The sequence below is a fragment of the Hippocampus zosterae genome, chromosome 8 (assembly GCF_025434085.1).
Source record: "Hippocampus zosterae strain Florida chromosome 8, ASM2543408v3, whole genome shotgun sequence".
Lineage (NCBI taxonomy): Eukaryota > Metazoa > Chordata > Actinopteri > Syngnathiformes > Syngnathidae > Hippocampus > Hippocampus zosterae.
Window position 1 is genome coordinate 3,813,400 of NC_067458.1, and position 18,744 is coordinate 3,832,143.

Sequence of the window (18,744 nt, forward strand, 5' to 3'; positions counted from 1 at the left end):
TCTGCACACCACCGCTATCCTTGTTCACAGTCTCGTCATTTCCCGTATTGACTACTGCAACTCACTCCTCTTCGGTGTCCATCAAAAATTCCTCCATAAACTTCAACTTGTTCAGAATTCAGCAGCCCAGATCATCACGAGAACCCCCTCCTTCCATCATATCACCCCCATCCTCCGACAGCTCCACTGGCTTCCTGTCAAACTTAGAATCAACTTCAAAATACTTCTCTATATATTCAAAGCCATCCATAACCTTGCGCCCCCTTTTCTGTCAGATCTTCTTCAAATCTCCATTCCCTCTCGCTCACTCAGGTCCTCATCTTCCCTCCCTCCCTCCCATCCTCCCTTTTTCTACCCTCTGCCCGTCTCAGTACAATGGGGTGCAGAGCCTTCAGTCGCTATGCCCCCAAACTCTGGAACTCACTTCCTCCCAACATTCGTAATATTGACTCTCTTTCCTTATTCAAAACCCAGCTCTAAGCCCACCTATTCAGACTTGCCTACCCGCCTTAAATCTTTCTTTATTTATTTATTATTTTATCTGTGTTTTACTATTGATCTTGGCTGTACAGTGTCCTTGAGTGTTGTGAAAGGCGCTTACAAATGTGAAGTATTATTATTATTATTATTATTATTACTTTGTACTATTTGAGCGAATGGATTTATATGGCCTGAGAGGTTGACAACGAAAGAGAAAACGATGCAGCGATGAAAGCACATTTGTGTGTGTGTGAGAAGTCCCTTACGGCAGAGGATCCTCTACGCTTTCATATCTTACCAAGCATGACTAACACTGGTTCTTAGTCTGGCACACATACAGTCAGATACAAACCAGTGAATAAAAATACACTGCACTGCTTTATCTGATGACGATCGAGCCGCATTTCTCATTGATTGACAAGACTGGGTCACACAAGACACGCAGCCTTGTTACACTCTTGTGGTTTTTTATGTTGATATTATCCACATTTGATTATTGGGTCTTGCCGGCTGACAAATCTGCAGAGCCACTCTAACAATTACACATTGTGGTATAAAAATAAACATATATGTTGTGTTTAACCTGTCTTACAGACGTGCTCTAATGCCATGTAGAACTCACACAATGTTGGAATCTAGGAAAGCTTTGTGTGTGCATGCATGCGCACGTAAGTCCAGAAGTGTTATGACAGCCATATAATCCAAGGTCTCTTCCTCCCTTTAAGTGCTCATTTTTACCCATTTTCTTTCAGATTTCATACTTTGAGCCCTTGCTGCCCAATTAGCATGTCAACAGTGAAAGATAAAAAAATAAGAGGAAAGGGCCAAGGGAACAAATACTGTACACGGGGTTTGATTCAAACTGCCGCCAATTCTTGTTTTTAAAACTAATTGAAGATACATGTTATTTAACCATTCCACCCTGGAAAATAAGCAGTCCAACTAAATCATTAAACATCCCAGATTTGTCTGAAAATCCCGCCCACCGTGAATGTATGCCAAATTTCAACAAAAACTAAGGTCAGAGACTGACGGTGTGTCTTCAAATGTCTCCTGCTGACAGTAGCTTCATCTTAATAAAGGTTGCGGTTGCTCTTATCAATAGTTAAAGTCTGAGCAAACATTGAAGAGACTCCCTTTGCAGTGGCTTGGATGTTGGTCCAACTATAGACACCTTTCAAAAAAACAATTTAGTAAAACTAAGATGGCAATGGTTATTGTTAACCATAGCAAGAGATAATCATCCCATCATTTTAGTACATCTCATATGGAGGAAGCATCGGCACGTCGGCCGAGAGAGTCGTCACTGAAATGGAGACAGTCGTGGAATTGAATGACATTTATATTTGAAACGATGTCTGCGATTATATTTATTAGATCTTCAGTAGTGCTTTGAGATACAAGTTTAATTCAGCCCACTCCGATCTGAAATCATTATATTATTACCGTATTTTCACGACTACAAGGCGGCATTAAAAGTCTTAAATTTTCTCCATAATGGACAGGACGCCTTATAATGCGAAGCGTCTAGTGTATGCGGCGAGTTCCAAAGCCTGACTGAGAGCACTTCTGGCCGACACGCTGTTTACACAGAGAAAAGGCGACAGGCATGCGGAAGTCTGCCAATGAGTGAAGGGTGGGCGTGTACGAGGACGCTAGGGGCACGTCCCGAGCAGGTACCAGTCGCCAATGAGTGAAGGGTGGGCGTGTAAGAGGACGCTAAATCAGAATCAGAATCATCTCAGAATCAGAATCATCTTTATTAGCCTAGAATGTAGAACACACAAGGAATTTGTCTCCGGTCAGCACGCTGCATTAGTATCATCTGAAACAAGGACATGACAAATAGGTATGGAAGGACATTTCGTAATGTAAGTGAAACGTAGTGTGGTGGTACCACCCAGTGACAACTGTGAGACAATGTGCAAAGTATCAAGCAGAGCTAAAGTGATCAGTGGTAGAATACAATACTATGACAGTTTGTACAGTTGATGCAGAAAATCATTGAACCATTTTAGAGTGACCAGTTGCAGTATTTGTAGTACAAGAAGAGTGTCTACGTCAGTGACTGTTTAGGGAGTTAATGGCTAGAGGGATGACGCTGTTTAAGTTTAAGCGCCTGCCTGAGGGGAGTAGCTGGAAAAGGTGGTGGGCAGGGTGCGGGGGATCCAGGAGGATTTTCCATGCCCTTGTTTTGATTCTTTCCGCCGTCCTAACTGTCCGTTGAAGTCGGATTTTGTCCTTTTTTTGGCGGCCCCAAACCAAACCATGATGGAAGAACTCAGGATTGATTCGATGACTGCTGTGTAGAACTGTCATAGCACCTCCTGTGGCAGGCCATGCTTCCTCAGCAGCCTCAGGAAGTACATCCTCTGCTGGGCCCTTTTCAGGATGGAGATGGTGTTGACTTACCACTTCATGTCCTGGGAGACTGATTTCCAGGAACTTGAAGGTCTCGACGGTTGACACAGGGCAGTTGGATAGTGTGAGGGGCAGCTGTGGAGAAGAACAGTGGAGAGAGGACACATCCCTGTGGGGCTGCAGTGATGGTGGTGCGTGTTGATGTTGTTGCTCCCAGTCTCACCTGTTGTGTTCGTCCTGTCAGGAAGCTGAGGATCCACTGGCAGATCGTAGGGGACACAGTGAGGTGGAGTAGTTTGGGGGTGAGGAGTTCCGGGATGATTGTGTTGAACGCAGAGCTGAAATCGACAAACAGGATCCTTGCGTAGGTCCCTGTGCTGTCGAGGTGCTCGAGGATGTAGTGCAGACTTATTGTATGTTGACTGCGTCTTCCACAGACCTGTTTGCCCGGTAGGCAAACTGAAGAGGGTCCAGCAGGGGTCTGGTGACGTCCTTTAGGTGGTTGAGCACAAGGCGTTCAAAGGACTTCATGACCTTAGACGTCAGGGCGACAGGCCTATAGTCGTTCAGTTGTGATTTTGCCAATTTCTTGGGAACTGGGATGATGGTAGACTGCTTGAAGCAGGATGGGACCTCGCACAGCTCCAGGGATCTGTTGAAGATTTATGTAAAGACCGGAGCCAGCTGGTCAGCGCAGACTTTCAGGCAGGAGGGGGACACTTTGTCGGGCCCCGCAGCTTTCTTGATCTTCTGCTGCTGGAAGAGCCGTCTCGCGTCCTGTTCGTGGATCTGTAGTGGAGAAAAAGAGGGTGGGGGGGTAGATAGAGTTGTTTCTGGTAGAGGTGGGTGTGTGTGAGAAATGGGGGTGTCCTTTTCATATCGGCAGAAAACATGTTTAGTTCATCAAAGGCACGCCCCTAGCAGGTACCAGTAGCCAATGAGTAAAGGGTGAGCGTGTAAGAGGGTGCTAAAGGCACGCCCCTAGCATGCCGTATGTTTAAAATGGCGTCTGTTTTACCATGCCTGGCTGCGCCCAATAATACAGTGCGTTTCGTGTATGTGTCAAATACAGAAATAGCACCCATTACTAAGACTGTGCCCAACAATACGGTGCGCCGAATGGTCGTGAAAATACGGTATTTAAATGAAAGATGGGACTTTATTCTTTCCTGCCCTCCCCTAAAATAGGGGGCAGCAAAAAAAAAACCTAATAATTGGACATTCATTCATCCATCCATTTTCTGAACTGCTTTATCCTCACAAGGGTCGCAAGGGGTGCTGGTGCGTATCCCAGCTGTCTTCGGGCAGTAGGCGGTGGACACCTTGAACCGGTTGCCAGCCAATCACAGGGCACACAGAGACGAACAACCATCCGCGCTCACACTCACACCTCGGGACAATTTGGAGTGTTCAGTCAGCCTTCCATGCATGTTTTTGGAATGTGGGAGGAAACTGGAGTATCCGGAGAAAACCCATGCAGGCCCGGGGAGAACATGCAAACTCCACACAGGTAGACCGGAGCTGGAATTGAACCTGTACTGTGAGGTCAACACGCTCGTCACCGGACCACCGGGCCGCCCGAAATTTATTTTTATATTCTAAATACAGTATATCTATATATCTATTCAAACATAAGGGTGTCCATATGTGCACTTGGCACCAGGACACCCTAGGCCGCAGTTCGATGATCGACTTTGCGGTTGTACCATCAGATTTGCGGCCGCATGTTTTGGACACTCGGGTGAAGAGCGGGGCGGAGCTGTCAACTGATCACCACCTGGTGGTGAGCAGGCTCCGATGGTGGGGGAAGATGCCGGTCCGTCCTGGCAGACCCAAACGTATTGTGAGGGTTTGTTGGGAGCGTCTGGCGGAATCCCCTGTCAGAATGAGTTTCAACCCCCACCTCCGACAGAGCTTTTCCCATGTTCCGGGGGAGGCAGGGGACATTAAGTCCGAGTGGACCATGTTCCGTGCCTCTATTGTTTAGGCGGCCAATCTGAGTTGTGGCCGTAAGGTGGTTGGTGCCTGTCGTGGCGGCAACCCCCGTACTCGCTGGTGGACACCAGCAGTAAGGGATGTCGTCAAGCTGAAGAAGGAGTCCTATCGAGCCTTTAGGCCTGTGGGACCCCAGATGCAGCTGACGAGTATCGACTGGCCAAGCGGAACGCAGCTTCGGTGGTCGCCGAGGCAAAAACCAGAGCGTGGGAAGAGTTCGGTGAGGCCATGGAAGCCGACTTCCGGACGGTTTCGAGGAAATTCTGGTCCACCATCCGACGTCTCAGGAGGGGGAAGCAGTGCACCACTAACACTGTGTACAGTGGGGCTGGGGCGTTGCTGACTTAGACTCGGGACGTTGTGAGCTGGTGGGCGGAGTACTTCGAAGACCTCCTCAACTCCACCGACATGCCTTCCTTGGAGGAAGCAGAGCCTGGGGACTCTGAGGTGGGCTCTCCTATCTCTATGGTTGAAGTCACTGATGTGTTTAAAAAGCTTCTCGGTGGCAAGGCACCAGGGGTGAATGAGATCCGCCCGGAGTTCCTCAAGGCTCTGGATGTTGTGGGGCTGTCCTGGTTGACACGCCTCTGCAGCATCGCGTGGTCAACGGGGAGAGTGCCTCTGGATTGGCAGACCAGGGTGGTAGTCCCTCTTTTTAAAAAGTGGGACCGCAGTGTGTGTTCCAACTACAGAGAGATCACACGCCGCATCCTCCCTTGTAAGGTCTATTCAGGGGTGCTGGAGAGGAGGGTCCGTCAGGAAGTCAAGCCTCAGGTTGAGGAGGAGTAGTGTGGTTTTCGTCCCGGCCGTGGAACAGTGGCCGAAATGACCAGCTGCACGGTCACCGTTGCGCTCCGCATTATCGAACCACGTCATGGGGGAAAAAGAATCGGAGCGATGAAGACGGTGATAACAAGGATGTGTATGCACGTGTGCTTGTCCAGTCGTGTATGTGTATGCGTGTACAGGTCATAGCTGCTTCATCGAGGTCTGCTCATCATGAAGAGAGCAGAATTAAAAAGAACAAAACCATTTTTGTCACACGGTATCACTGGATTAGCCATTGTGATGCTCCTTCCTGCGTGCCACCTTGGGGTAGTGGAAGACAGATAGACACATAAGTCAAAGCAAATAAATAAATAAACACAAAAACGGCTTGCACAAATTGTACGGTCAAACCTCGTTTTTCATCCACAATCCGTTCCAGAAGGCTGTTTGAAAACCAAAATTGTTCTAAAACTGAAACCACGCTCTTTTTAAAATAAAAATGTTGACTGATCACGTCTGCTCACAATGGAAAGAAAGCAACACGAGGAAGGCGAGAGGAGTCAAATGGTGCTCAGTTCATTCGAGAACCGAACTTTGTTCGTCATCCGAGGCATAAAAAAATTTAAATTTTTGGTCGAAAACCGAATTGGCCGAGAACCGAAACGTTCGAAAACTGAGGTTTGACTGTATCTTGAAATACTCACTCGGCAAGTCACTTGTATTTCAAGGCCTCATTGTAATATTTGGCGTGCTTTTACCATCCCCTGCTCGATGTTAATATTAGACAAAAATATGTTTATGCAACAGTACCGTAATATTGTAACACTCAAGACGCTTCTGAACGCATTTTGAATGGCCTGGATTCAACTCCCAAAAGTCTTGGTCTTGTCATTAACTCAGACAAGTCAAACTTGGGATTTTTTGTCAAAATCAATTGAGACCAGCATTAATCTGACTGATTGACTTCATTAATATGATAATATGGAGAAGCTCTGGCTGAAACAACACATATCTTCAGTTCATGGGATGCTCATCCCCCACCACCCCTGAAATAACTGCAACCTGCAGAGCATAGTGACAGTGTTTTTTTTCAGAGGGGGCAATGTTATGAAACCCCACTGAGTATGTTTAGGTCACAAAATGCTGCAGTCTCTCATTTTTCTTAATGCAATTAAGTTCTTTTTTAGAGATTCATTTTAAAATTCATACCGGGATTTATTTGTTGCAAGAATTGAGATTTTTACGTGTTGTGCTTTGAAAAAAGTTGCACGGTGTTTTTGGCTATCAAATGTTTTTCAAAGAAAATTTGATTAAATTGAGAATGCTCCTAAGCTGTTCATCCTTGTCATGGTTTTCGGAAAAACAAACATCCAGGTGCCAAGTGAGGCGGTCTTGGTGTGGAGCGGACCTGTAGCAAGCCTTGAAGACAGCCAGTTCACTGTAGTGTTGTGTGGACACAACAAATGGGAGACCCAAGATTGACTAACAATCGATCCAGGATGAATTATTTTTGCCCAAAACGAGCTGGGACAGCAAATATATATTTTCTTTGTTTGCATTTTAACAAAATGTATCTCTAAATAATGTCTTTTATATAACTTGAATGTAACCATTCCATTTCTGCTGCTTGTCTTTAATGCAACTAAGAAACTGAATTCTTCTTTTGTCTTTTTTTTCCTGCTTCCCTGCTACACGTACCTCCTCATCACCGCTCTTTTTCATCACCTTTTCCCCCATTTTCTGCTTTACTTTCTTTTATTTCCTTGCCCAACTCATCTTCCCCTAGAAGTATCGATATCCAGAAGACGAAGGTGCATTGCTAGGCCCACCAAAATTCCAGCAACATACCTGCCATCAGCACCCAATTGGAGTTACCAAAGAGCTGACTGATGCAAGGACTCTCAGGAAGGAAGGGATGGATCTGGGGACCTGGAGAAGAGAGAGAGAGTTCAGTCAAAATTTGGAGAGAGACATGGGTAGGGACCTGGAAAGCTCACTGATGAGGGATGGATCTCTTTGTCGCCGCGGTGATCTCCGCGGGGCAGAGCTGGTTCAGGTGGCAGAGCGGCAGCTCTCTCAGATTCAGCATGTCCACGGATACGTCACTCACGCACACATCACACCTGCTCAGGTAATTTTACATTCTTGTTTACCATCTATTTTGCATCACAGGTCGGTTGAGAAAAGTACATGGTTTTGCGAACCAACAACCATTTGTTGGGGTGGGCGCGATAAAAATCTATTTCTTTCATTGCTTTTAAATTGCCTGTTTAAAGCATTGGTACTGACATCAAGGATAATTAGAGAGTACCATTCCCTCAACATACAGTATACTTTTTTCTTCATTTCAAACATTTTCATTCAACAATACATCAAATGTAGAACAAATTAAAACAAAATAAATAAGACAAAAATACTAAAAATGGTCCCCTCATAAATTAAAATATCCCTTAAAACGTAACCATAATTTTTAAAGTTATAATCCTACATAATGTCTTAGCATCAATGCAAATTGCTAATGTTGATGATAAAAAGATGACAAATTATTTGCTGCTTTCATCCGGTGTCTGCTGGGTTAGTTATTAGCTTCAAAATTGCTGATGTTGATGTGGGCAGGCTGTGCAAACTCTGCTTTCATTTTCATGCATTCCACTTCATCACTTGGGTGCTATTTGTTCAAATGATTCAATAGGTTGGTTGTATTGTCTTTGATGACAATGGCTTCCTCCATGTTGTTCTGAAACAGGGGCACCCAGTCTTTTTTGGCCAATCATCTACTTTCCAAGCAACCAACGTCCCGCGATTGATCTGTTACTGCACGTTAACACACACATACACACACACACACACACACACAAGTCATGATGAGCAACAGCTATATCGACCCCTAACATGGACCAAAAAGAAAAATAAAGTATATACCAGCGTTTTTGAGTTCGTGAAAAGGAAATAACTGCCTACCTTAGTCGAGACCTGACGCGGGGGCAAGTGTATGTATGTGTACCATTTTAAAAGGATTTTCCCGTCCCTCCAGATTGCCATTCGTTGTGAGTGCCATTGGCGAATTGTACAGTAAAAACCATCTTTGAATGAGAGTACCACTAATAATAATAATAAAAGGCATATCTCAACAGCTCTGATCAGAAGCCACAGTTGCAGACTGCAGACCACTAACGACTTGCAGTGATGCAGGTCACGGGCCATCTTAAAACCTCCTTGGACCCCGAACTCTTGAATGACAGTACTGTCCATGTACATTCAGCGAATGAGTTAAAATTGTGAAATGCTTTGCATAACAATGTATAGAATAGCAACAGTAGAAGTCACTTCACCGTGCTTCCCTAAATTAGAACCTCAATTAAATTGTCATATTATTTGACAAAGAAAACAAAGAATTATTTTTTTACTTGATGAAACGTCCTCGTAAGTGAACGCCAGGCCCTTATAGTCCAAAATTTAACACTATAGTCTTGAAAGCCAAAGACGTCATGTCCACACACGTGGACGCACAGGTCCCAGGACCTGTCTTATTTTATTTTACTTTACTTTTTGAAGAAAGAGAAAATGATAGAATGCTTAGGGTGCACTGTGCATTCCTCCCATCAGAAGCTTCATGTTTGGAGGTCATGTCTGCCCATCAGTTGCTGATTACGTTTTTAAAATGTAATGTTTGGCTAACTTTTTCTATATCTTCTTGCCGATCAACTTCACAACCAGAGGTTGAACATCACAAATCAATCTGATGAGCAGTAGTTGTGTTGGCTACTAAGTGCTATCTTGGTAGACAGTTAAACAGTTGTAAGCAATTTAGGCTACTCACAAGATATTGCAACTTTCTTGCTGCCTGTTTACTAAGCCTTTTGTCTCAGTCCTGGCCGGGAAAGGAAGATGGCCGTGTTGTATACAGTGATCCCTTGCTATTTCGCGGTTCGTTTATCGCGGCTTCAGTGCATCGCAGATTTTTTCAAACATATTCATATATACTGTATATATACTGTATATATTTTTTAAGTTCGCAAAAGGTCCGCGAGAAGCAGCGAAAGTCAGCAAAACAACAGCGAGTCACATCGAGCAACATATACAGTACTACATGTACTGTATGTTTACTGTATTTTGTTATTCATAAACTAACCTAACTTATACATGTTTAAATCTATTAGTATACAGCATTAAGTCATGTTAATTACTTCAAAATGTACTTCTACATGCATGTATACCATTAAATTCATTCATTCATTCATTCATTCATATTAAATTATAAATATTATGTACATGTACCTATATGGGGGGTCACTACTACGCGGATTTGGCTACCGCGGTGGTTTTGGTCCCCCATTAACCGCGATAAACGAGGGATTGTATATTTTTAAGTTCCATAGATGGACGGCAATGCTTTTTCCCAAATTGTCCGGTATTTTTATTTCCCCACGCTCTGTGTGCGTACATGTCTCTTTTTTTTTTCAACTTTATTCGGCTGTGCATCTGCTTGCTCTGCGCATACGTTTAACCAAGTATTTTCTAGACGCCAACTGGCTGTTGCTGCCGCGCCGCGGTCAATTTTTCACTTCAGACAATCACGGATAAATTAATGAAAGAGCAACATTTTTGGTTCATACGCGCTCTCCAGCACGCAACCGCGCCCAATCACATGAACCGCTTTGACTAGATCTGGAAACGCTCCGCCAGAAACGCTGCGGCACACATTAATTCTGATTGTATCATTACAGTATGTCCTTGTTGACATTCTCATTTATACTGAAATCATTTGGGGAAGCTGAACTTTGAGGCCCTTTAGGTGTTACTACAGCGTCAGATTAGAACAGGTATTTTAAAAAAAAAGTCCAAATTTAGTTCAGAATTTTAGATGTGAAAAGCTGACATAACTATTTTTAATGAGAGGTTATCACTGTGAGTAGAGAAAGGAGAACCCAAACGGAAAAACAAATTACCAGTATTTAAATAATTGTTGCTTTTTAGATCTCTCTTGTGGCCTGGCTTTTTAAAAGTGTTTCTGTTTAGTCTTTGTCTGCTTATGCGAGTGTGTGTTTGGTGTGCTAACGTGGTCGTATGTCTACTTTAGTTTAATGGATACTCCATATCAGGCATGTCCAGCCAGGGCCTGGAGTCCTGCCTGTTTTCTGTCTCTCCCGGCTGCAACACACCTGATTCAGATGATAAGCTCATCAGCAAGCTCTGAAGCAACATTAGAACCATCCTGATGATTTGAATCAGGTGCGTTGCTCCTGGGAAGGCTGGAAAACAGGCCGGACAGCGGCCCTTTAGGACCGAGTTTGGACACCCCTGCCCTTTATGTAGTGCTCATCTTTGAGAAACCAAGATATCATTAAACACTACCGTTTATCAATTGTTCTATCTTGTCTTCTGGTCTTTTAAAATACAGCACACACCATGAAGATAATAAACATTCTGCTCTCATCATACCTGCTCATCGCTGTTGGTGAAGATGCACAGGTTATTTTAACTTCCCTTACAAATATTTCACCTGGCACGCTTCTGTATGACAGATGGATCCGCCATCTTGTTCTCCCCATGTACATGTTCCCTTCTCACTGTCTGTTTATTTATTTATTTTTGTCTGTGTGAGTATAACACACTCCTTCCTCCTTTTATTTTTTGAACATATATGATTGATGTTATTTATTCATCATAAGAAAGAAGAATACATATAACTGCACCTTGAAATGCAAAACACCTGAGGTGTGTAAAATATTCTCTCAAGGCCCACTTTGATTTTTTTTTAAACACACAAACGATCCTGGTAATTCACCCTGTTCATGAGATAAAATAGATTAAGTTAAATGTAAAATTGATAACGGTATCGTTAAAATATGTATGTGTAATAGTTAATTTTAATAATAAAAAATCTTGCATTCATTTTAATGTATTTTATGTATGTATATTAATGCAATGATAAATAATCAACCACTTACCTCATATAATTAATGTATATGTATTGATCGGTAGGGATAGGCATTTTTGAAATTTTAATACATTTTCATATCTAATCATGATTCTGCTGATCATTCCTGTACTTTAACCAGGGGCGGTGCTCGGCATCAAGCTCGACTGGGGGACGGGCCCCCAACCACAGTGTTCTGCAACCACTGGACCACTTGGTACCGGGCTGCAGTGATACATTTAAAAAAAACAAAAAAAAACACATTCTGTATCGGAGCATATATAACGCAAGTGTATGTTATCACCACGGCAGAAATGTTGCCGTCAACGAAATCCATGATGAAAGAAAGGTTGGGGACTATTGCACGACAAAGGGTGGACTCTAGGGTGAAATTCCATTTTGTTGCAACGGTCTGCGCCGGCGCAGACCGTTCTCGCGGCTGCAACCGTGTTACGAGCACGATCAGTGTAAAGAGTGGTTAACGCCTCCTTTTATTTCCCATTTGTTTGCAACATCCACAAAATGGTGAGCAGATACGCTGTGACCCCCCAAGTACTTATAATTGCTCACAGAGTCCACTCTTCCTCATACAAAGTGTGTATTGTTGATACTAGGTTTCCTTTTATACTGGGTATCTTGCCTTTTATACTGGGTTTCTTCCGATGCCGTTCAAATAATTTCTCACAATCTTTAACTATTCTTACTGGGCGGTATTATTATTATTTTTTTTCGATGCACATAACCAAGTAATCGGTGACCGTGTCACTTGCAGCTTAAGTTATCCAGCCACGAGCACCAAATTCCAGCAGCATTGATTGACGAGGCCCTGTGGTCCTATCTTTAGCAAGGTGTTTTGCTCCAAGATGACGCAACAAAAATGAACAGCTTTTGTGATATTTGGATTCTGCTGGATAAAATGAGCAAACTACCGTATTTTCCGCAATATAAAGCGTTTCAGAGTAGAATTTGCACCATCAATGAATGGCCTATTTTAAACTGTTTTCATATATAGGTCACACCACATTATAAGGCACATAGAATAGAAGCTACAATAGTGGCTGAGGTTGCATTATGCATCCAGTAGATGGAAAGACGGTAAAGGGAATACAATTCAATTTATTTATATAGCACTTTCACAAATGCTGCAGCTCTAACAAAACACTTTTCAGAACATTTAAAATACTAGGTCCAAGAAATCAGAATACTGATCCATATATAAGGCGCATCGGATTATAAGGCGCACTGTCGGATTTTGAGAAAATGTAATGTTTTTAGGTGCACCTTATAGGAAAATACGGCACTATAGATTTCTCCTACGGAACCTTTTGAATGTAAGACTGCCCAAAAGTCTGTCTCTGTCCACGTTCACGCTTGGGACTCTCCTCGAAGTTTGTCAGCACTTGTGAGCAGAGGTAATAGGTCACGGGAAGTAAATATAATGAATAAACAAACAATATTCACAATTGTTTTTAATTTTACAGTTTACCCCCAGCGAGTCCCAGGGACTCGCTGATCAGAAAAGTATGAGTCCCACTGTGCATTTAGAGAGTCCCAAATTTCGAATTCTAAAATGGTCTACCTATTCAATTGTATATGATAATAACACAAACAGCAACGTATACATACAATTATAAACGAATGCTGCAAAATTTTAAATAATTCAGTAGCAGGCCCGAGGATTTCGGAAATTCACAGGAAACGTTTTTCAGAACCAATAGGAAACCACGGGAAATAATTTTGGGTTTCGTAAACGTTCATCAAGGGGACCCATTTTTCTATTTTGACTGATATTTATAATCAAGAATTCTGAAACTCAAAAGTATAATGTTTCAAGGGTAAATGTTTGAAGATTAACAAAGAACATTACACCAGCAGCTGTGTACTCCAAGTTTATTCAACAAAATAAATGGATCAAAATACAGTATGTTGTACTCATATGCATCATACAAACAGCATACCACAAAATCTGAGTATTTTTTCCAATCTGACACTGCAAAGATTAATTTACTGGGAACCAATACAGGTAAGTATTGATGTTGCTTGACATCTTCTTCCCGAGACGATGTATGTGGAATCTACTATCAATTCGATGAAAGAATCAAACACACGTCATCATTAGTTCTACCAACAGTTAACATTAGCATTACTACACCTTGTGACGAATGTTTTATTCCTAAAGTTACCATGCTACAACCACGAAATTACAGAAAAACCAAGACTTTTTCGTAATATTTTTCATAGCGATTGGCCGATAGATCTAATGACCAACTTGCCTCATAATCGTGCCTCCTGTCGTATCTCGCTCTCGTGTTCTGTGCATACATCGCAGAGTTTAGTGATACGCCTTTCGGACGATACATACGAAAAATCAGAATGGCATTTCCATTTCTTAGAATGTCGTAATTAGTAGACCTTTGTGAGGGTTTTTTCTCGCCACCATTTCAAACTTTCATCCGCGTGATTCCTCAGTTTGCGGACAAAAGTAGCAACCCGCATGCTCACATAACGTTATCTGTTCCGTCCCCCATCCATCCATCCTTCCATCTTCTCCCGCTTATCTGAGGTCGGGTCGCGGGGGCAGCAGCTTTAGCAGGGAAGCCCAGACTTCCCTCTCCCCAACCACTTCTTCGAGCTCTTCCCGGGGGATCCCGAGGCGTTCCCAGGCCAGCTGGGTGACATAGTCTCTCCAGCATGTCCTGGGTCTTCCTCGGGGTCTCCTCCCGGTGGGACATGCCCGGAACACCTCACCAGGGAGGCGTTCAGGAAGCATCCGAATCAGGTGCCCAAGCCACCTCATCTGGCTCCTATCGATGTGGAGAAGAAGCGGCTCGACCTTGAGCCCCTCCCGGATGACCAAGCTTCTCACCTTATCTCTAAGGGAGAGCCCGGACACCCTGCGGAGAAAGCTCATTTCGGACGCTTGTATTCGAGATCTCGTTCTTTCGGTCACGACCCATAGCTCGTGACCATAGATGAGGGTTGGAACGTAGATCGACCGGTAAATTGATAACTTCGCCCTTTGGCTCAGCTCCTTCTTTACCACGACTGACCGATACAAAGTCTGCATCACAGCTGATGCTGGACCGAACCACCTGTCGATCTCTCGCTCCCTTCTGACCTCACCCGTAAACAAGACCCCAAGATACTTAAACTCCTCCACTTGGGGCAAGATCTCCTCCCCGACCCGGAGGGGGCACTCCACCCTTTTCCGACTGAGGACCATTGTTTCAGATTTGGAGGTGCTGATTTTCATCCCAACCACATACTCGGCTGCGAAACGCTCCAGTGCGACTTGGAGAGCCCTGCTTGAAGGAGCCAACAGTACCACATCATCTTCAAAAAGCAGAGATGCAATACTGAGGCCACCAAAATGGACCCCCTCAACGCTTCGGCTGCGCCTAGAAATTCTGTCCATAAAGGTTATGAACAGAATCGCCAACGAAGGGCCGCCTTGCCGGAGTCCTACCCTCACTGGAAACGATTCCGACTTACTGCCGGCAATGCGAACCAAGCTCTGACATTGGTGGTATCGTGACTGAACAGCCCGCATCAGGGGTTCGGTACCCCATACCCACGAAGCACCCCCCACAGAACTCCCCGAGGACACGGTCAAACGCCTTCTCCAAGTCCACAAAACACATGTAGACTGGTTGGGCTAATTCCCACATACCCTCGAGGACCCTGCTAAGGGTGTAGAGCTGGTCCACTGTTCCAGCAGATCATACGTTCACATAATGTTGAAACGCAAAGCGTTGAGGGATTTATAACTAGTGGGATTTATGAGCAGTGTAGTATGAGGTAGAGGCTGAATAATGTGTACCACTGTGTAAACGGTGAACTAATTAAAAAATTACATGTTGCAAGATTTTATTTTCATTAAGTATCCATTCATTTCATTTTGTCACTTTAACCTTCCACGTTTCACCATATGGTTTTTCATAACTGGGGATAAAAGGCTGTACAATACAATACATGCTGATTTATATCGCGCTGTCGTAAACAAAACACATCAGAGTGTGCTCTATTAAACAGTGCTGCTCTCTATATATATCATAGGAAGAATATCCAGAGGCTCCATTTGATGGGGTGATGTGGCCTGACACAACAGGGGGAGAGTGAATGAAGTCATAGCCTCACCATTCTCTTCCCTCTTTTTTAAAGCCATGCCTGGTACCAGGTAAACCTACCTGCCATGAGTCAAACATTGCATTATATTCAAATTTAGATCATAGATATAAATAAGCTATTGTTGCTTTCACCAGGTATTTAGCTATTTTTTCCTGTGTAGCCTGCCAACACAGCATCTGGTAATATTTATTTATTTATTTTCCCCCTTGCCAAGTCTGGTGATATTTAGTTTTCTGATGTACTGCAATTGCTTGATGAGACAGCTTTTTGTTGTAGTAGTAGTTTTGAAACAGTTGGAGGCAGCAAAGGTCTTAGAGCTAACCTCGAAAGAGCACACACCACCACCATCACAGAAGACCAACCATTCATTGTCTTAACAACATACCCTGCCCAGGTTCACAAGCGGATCCTGCCCCCGTTTACCGAGTGGGAGAGGTGGGGAATAGACACCGTCACAGGACTGACATTTTGGACAGACACATTGAATTTTACCTTAAACTATTCATTATATTTTTATACTTATAATCCCCCACTGAGAAATTCTATTCGCACTGTGTAGTTGTGTGATCATTTTAATGACCTAAATTCCCGAACACAGTTTGGGACTAAACCCCATGCAATTACAGGGAGTACCTGCGTAGAACCCATACAACTGCCATCATTTCTGAACTACAAAGCTCACCCGATCAAAAGTTGTTAAATTTAGCCATTAAAGCAAGTGCCTACATATATTGGCTGCTTTGTATTATTGACTGTGGCTTTTCATGTTATACTATAACATTGTGTATTTGCAAAGAAAGAGCTTTTTGTGTCACATGAGGCAAATTTTTCGACAAGCTTATACAGTCTTCTTCATTACACACCAGTGCAGCCTTTTGAAACGTGTTTGATATGTGTTTAGAAGATGCAGGGGATGGTGCTCCATGCCAAAGTTGTATCAGTCATCCTTTGCCAACGATGGTGGGAGTCAGTAGCCAAACAAACAACAGAAAGACTCGCGTAACACTGCATAGATGGTTGTATATATGGCACTCATTCCCTGTGCTCATTAAACTGAACTCATTCTTTATTTCACTCTCAATTATTCCTTACACAGCCGCGTACCACCACATGCACAAACAACGCCACATTCAAAGCCATGGGGTTCAAAGCACAGGGAAAAAAATTCAGTTTATAGTCCTAAAGGTACGGTACACTTTGAACCTGCAATACACACGGAAAGGGTCCAGTCAAAGCTTGATCCCCACTCTGGAGCAGCAGTGGTAATGCTCTCGGGTGCACTCTTCTCCTGCCACAAGGGGAACTTGTATATTCTCTGCTGTATATTTTCTGCTGCACACAATACGTACATACTGTAGAACCTAATCACGCATATTCAGGCATGCAGAAATATAGAGGGTAGCATGAAACGGGCACGTAAACAGTACTGCGTGATCTGAACTGGAGGTTGGTGCGACTTAATGTAAAAGCTTGCTGTCTGTCTCCAGCAACCAGACAATCAGTCTTGTCGGTCACACAAAGACTTTAGTGGCCCTTAGTCATTAGGATAATGCATATTATTGGATAGAGGAAAGTCAGAGAGGACTTGGGAGTGGTGTGAGATGGGATAACAAGACCCAGGGCAGATAGACTCTTTTTGCTGAATGTTAATCACCCTCAAGTAAAGTCACAAATCCCAATTTCCCTCCTGTTGATGTGGTAATTGAAATCAATGGCCAAAAAGACCCTTAGTCACTGAATTTTGCTAATACCAACCGCTGACGTTTCATGTACAATTCACCGAGGGTACTGGTAAAGAATGGCAATCTAGAGGGCCGGGAGAAGCATTTTAAATGGTACATATGAGTTATTTACAATAATAATTTACAATAGATAACATGCTGCAAAAGTGCAGCCTATGCTTCATTCTTCATCTTAGGGGCCGTTATGACTGTTGCTCATGATGGCATAATGCGGTAATGGGTCGATCGTGGGAGGTTGGTTGATCAAAAAGTAGCTCTTAGGTAAAAAAAACAAACATTGGGCATCCCTGCTCTCCAGGATGCACTGCAGGGGGACCCCCCCCCCCCCCCCCATTTAATCATGAAGGCTCATTGTGTATTTGAAGCCAATTTCGTCATTTTGATCGGAGGGTCATATAGATACATACAGCATAGGGATGTGAATCTCAGCACTGAGGATGATTCGATACACATCTCGATGCACTACCAGCGATGCGATACTTAAACGATACATGGAATTTTCTGGCGACACAATGCGATACGTTTCACCGTCTTCACGATGTGATATGACGCGATACACATTTAGTTCAAATCAATATGATCCGATACGATACAGTACAATTTGTTGTGATATTGTGTGTGCAATTAAACGATGCAAATACGCAAAGAAAAAAAGTTTTAAAAAAGATGGAATTCAGTATGGTATTGCAAAAAGTAGACCACTTTATTCCTTATAAATAGTAGAACGTGTAAAACAACTTATTTAAGCCCTTTCACAATTGGGTTTTGTGCAAAGAAAATGTAAACAATTTGGCACCTGAGACTCACAGCTGTTGCTGTAGTGTAAACACAAACAGACTACTCACTGAGTGTCTTATATGAAATATCCATCTCCATAGGACAGAAAAAAAATACAATTGAAACAATGTGGCAGTCACAGCCTTAAAGCTGCTGTGTGTATTGTAGCGTACACAGACCACTCTCACTGAGTGTCAAAATGAAATGTCCAAAAGAGTCATCCATATACAGTTTTTCCTTGCGCGGTCACAGTGAGCTGCAAGGGGACCCCCAAAATAAGAGGCGATTTTTTTTCTGATCCTGACATGGTTTGCCAAGAGTTTCTCCGGTGTCCAACGAAGAACTGGACGGGGAGGCGGGGGAGGGAGCGGGAAACTTGTCGGTGATCTGGTGCCATCGTTTTAAGTGGTCTGCATATTTGTGGTGCTGCCGTTGTATGGCTTCGTAGTGCGACTTTCTTTGCAAATTACGAAGCGTTTATCAATCTTTCCGTCTTTCTTTTCGAAGCCGTAGTATTTCCAAACATAAGATCTGAATGTTGCGGAAGCATTAAATACAGTAGTTTCCTCGCTG

General features: G+C 43.4%; 2 protein-coding genes across 3 annotated transcripts in view; one reads left to right on the forward strand and one right to left on the reverse strand.

The window, feature by feature from the left end:
- The window catches only part of LOC127605710 (uncharacterized), a 284,213-nt gene that overhangs the window by 97,513 nt on the left and 167,956 nt on the right, over positions 1–18,744 (reverse strand). The window lies entirely within an intron of this gene.
- LOC127605629 (disks large homolog 1-like) overlaps positions 1–18,744 on the forward strand; it is a 192,128-nt gene that overhangs the window by 40,779 nt on the left and 132,605 nt on the right. Inside the window, 4 exon segments of the mRNA XM_052073323.1 lie at positions 7,391–7,735; positions 15,581–15,632; positions 15,635–15,679; positions 15,682–15,701. Coding sequence (XP_051929283.1) covers positions 7,391–7,735; positions 15,581–15,632; positions 15,635–15,679; positions 15,682–15,701 — 462 coding nt within the window.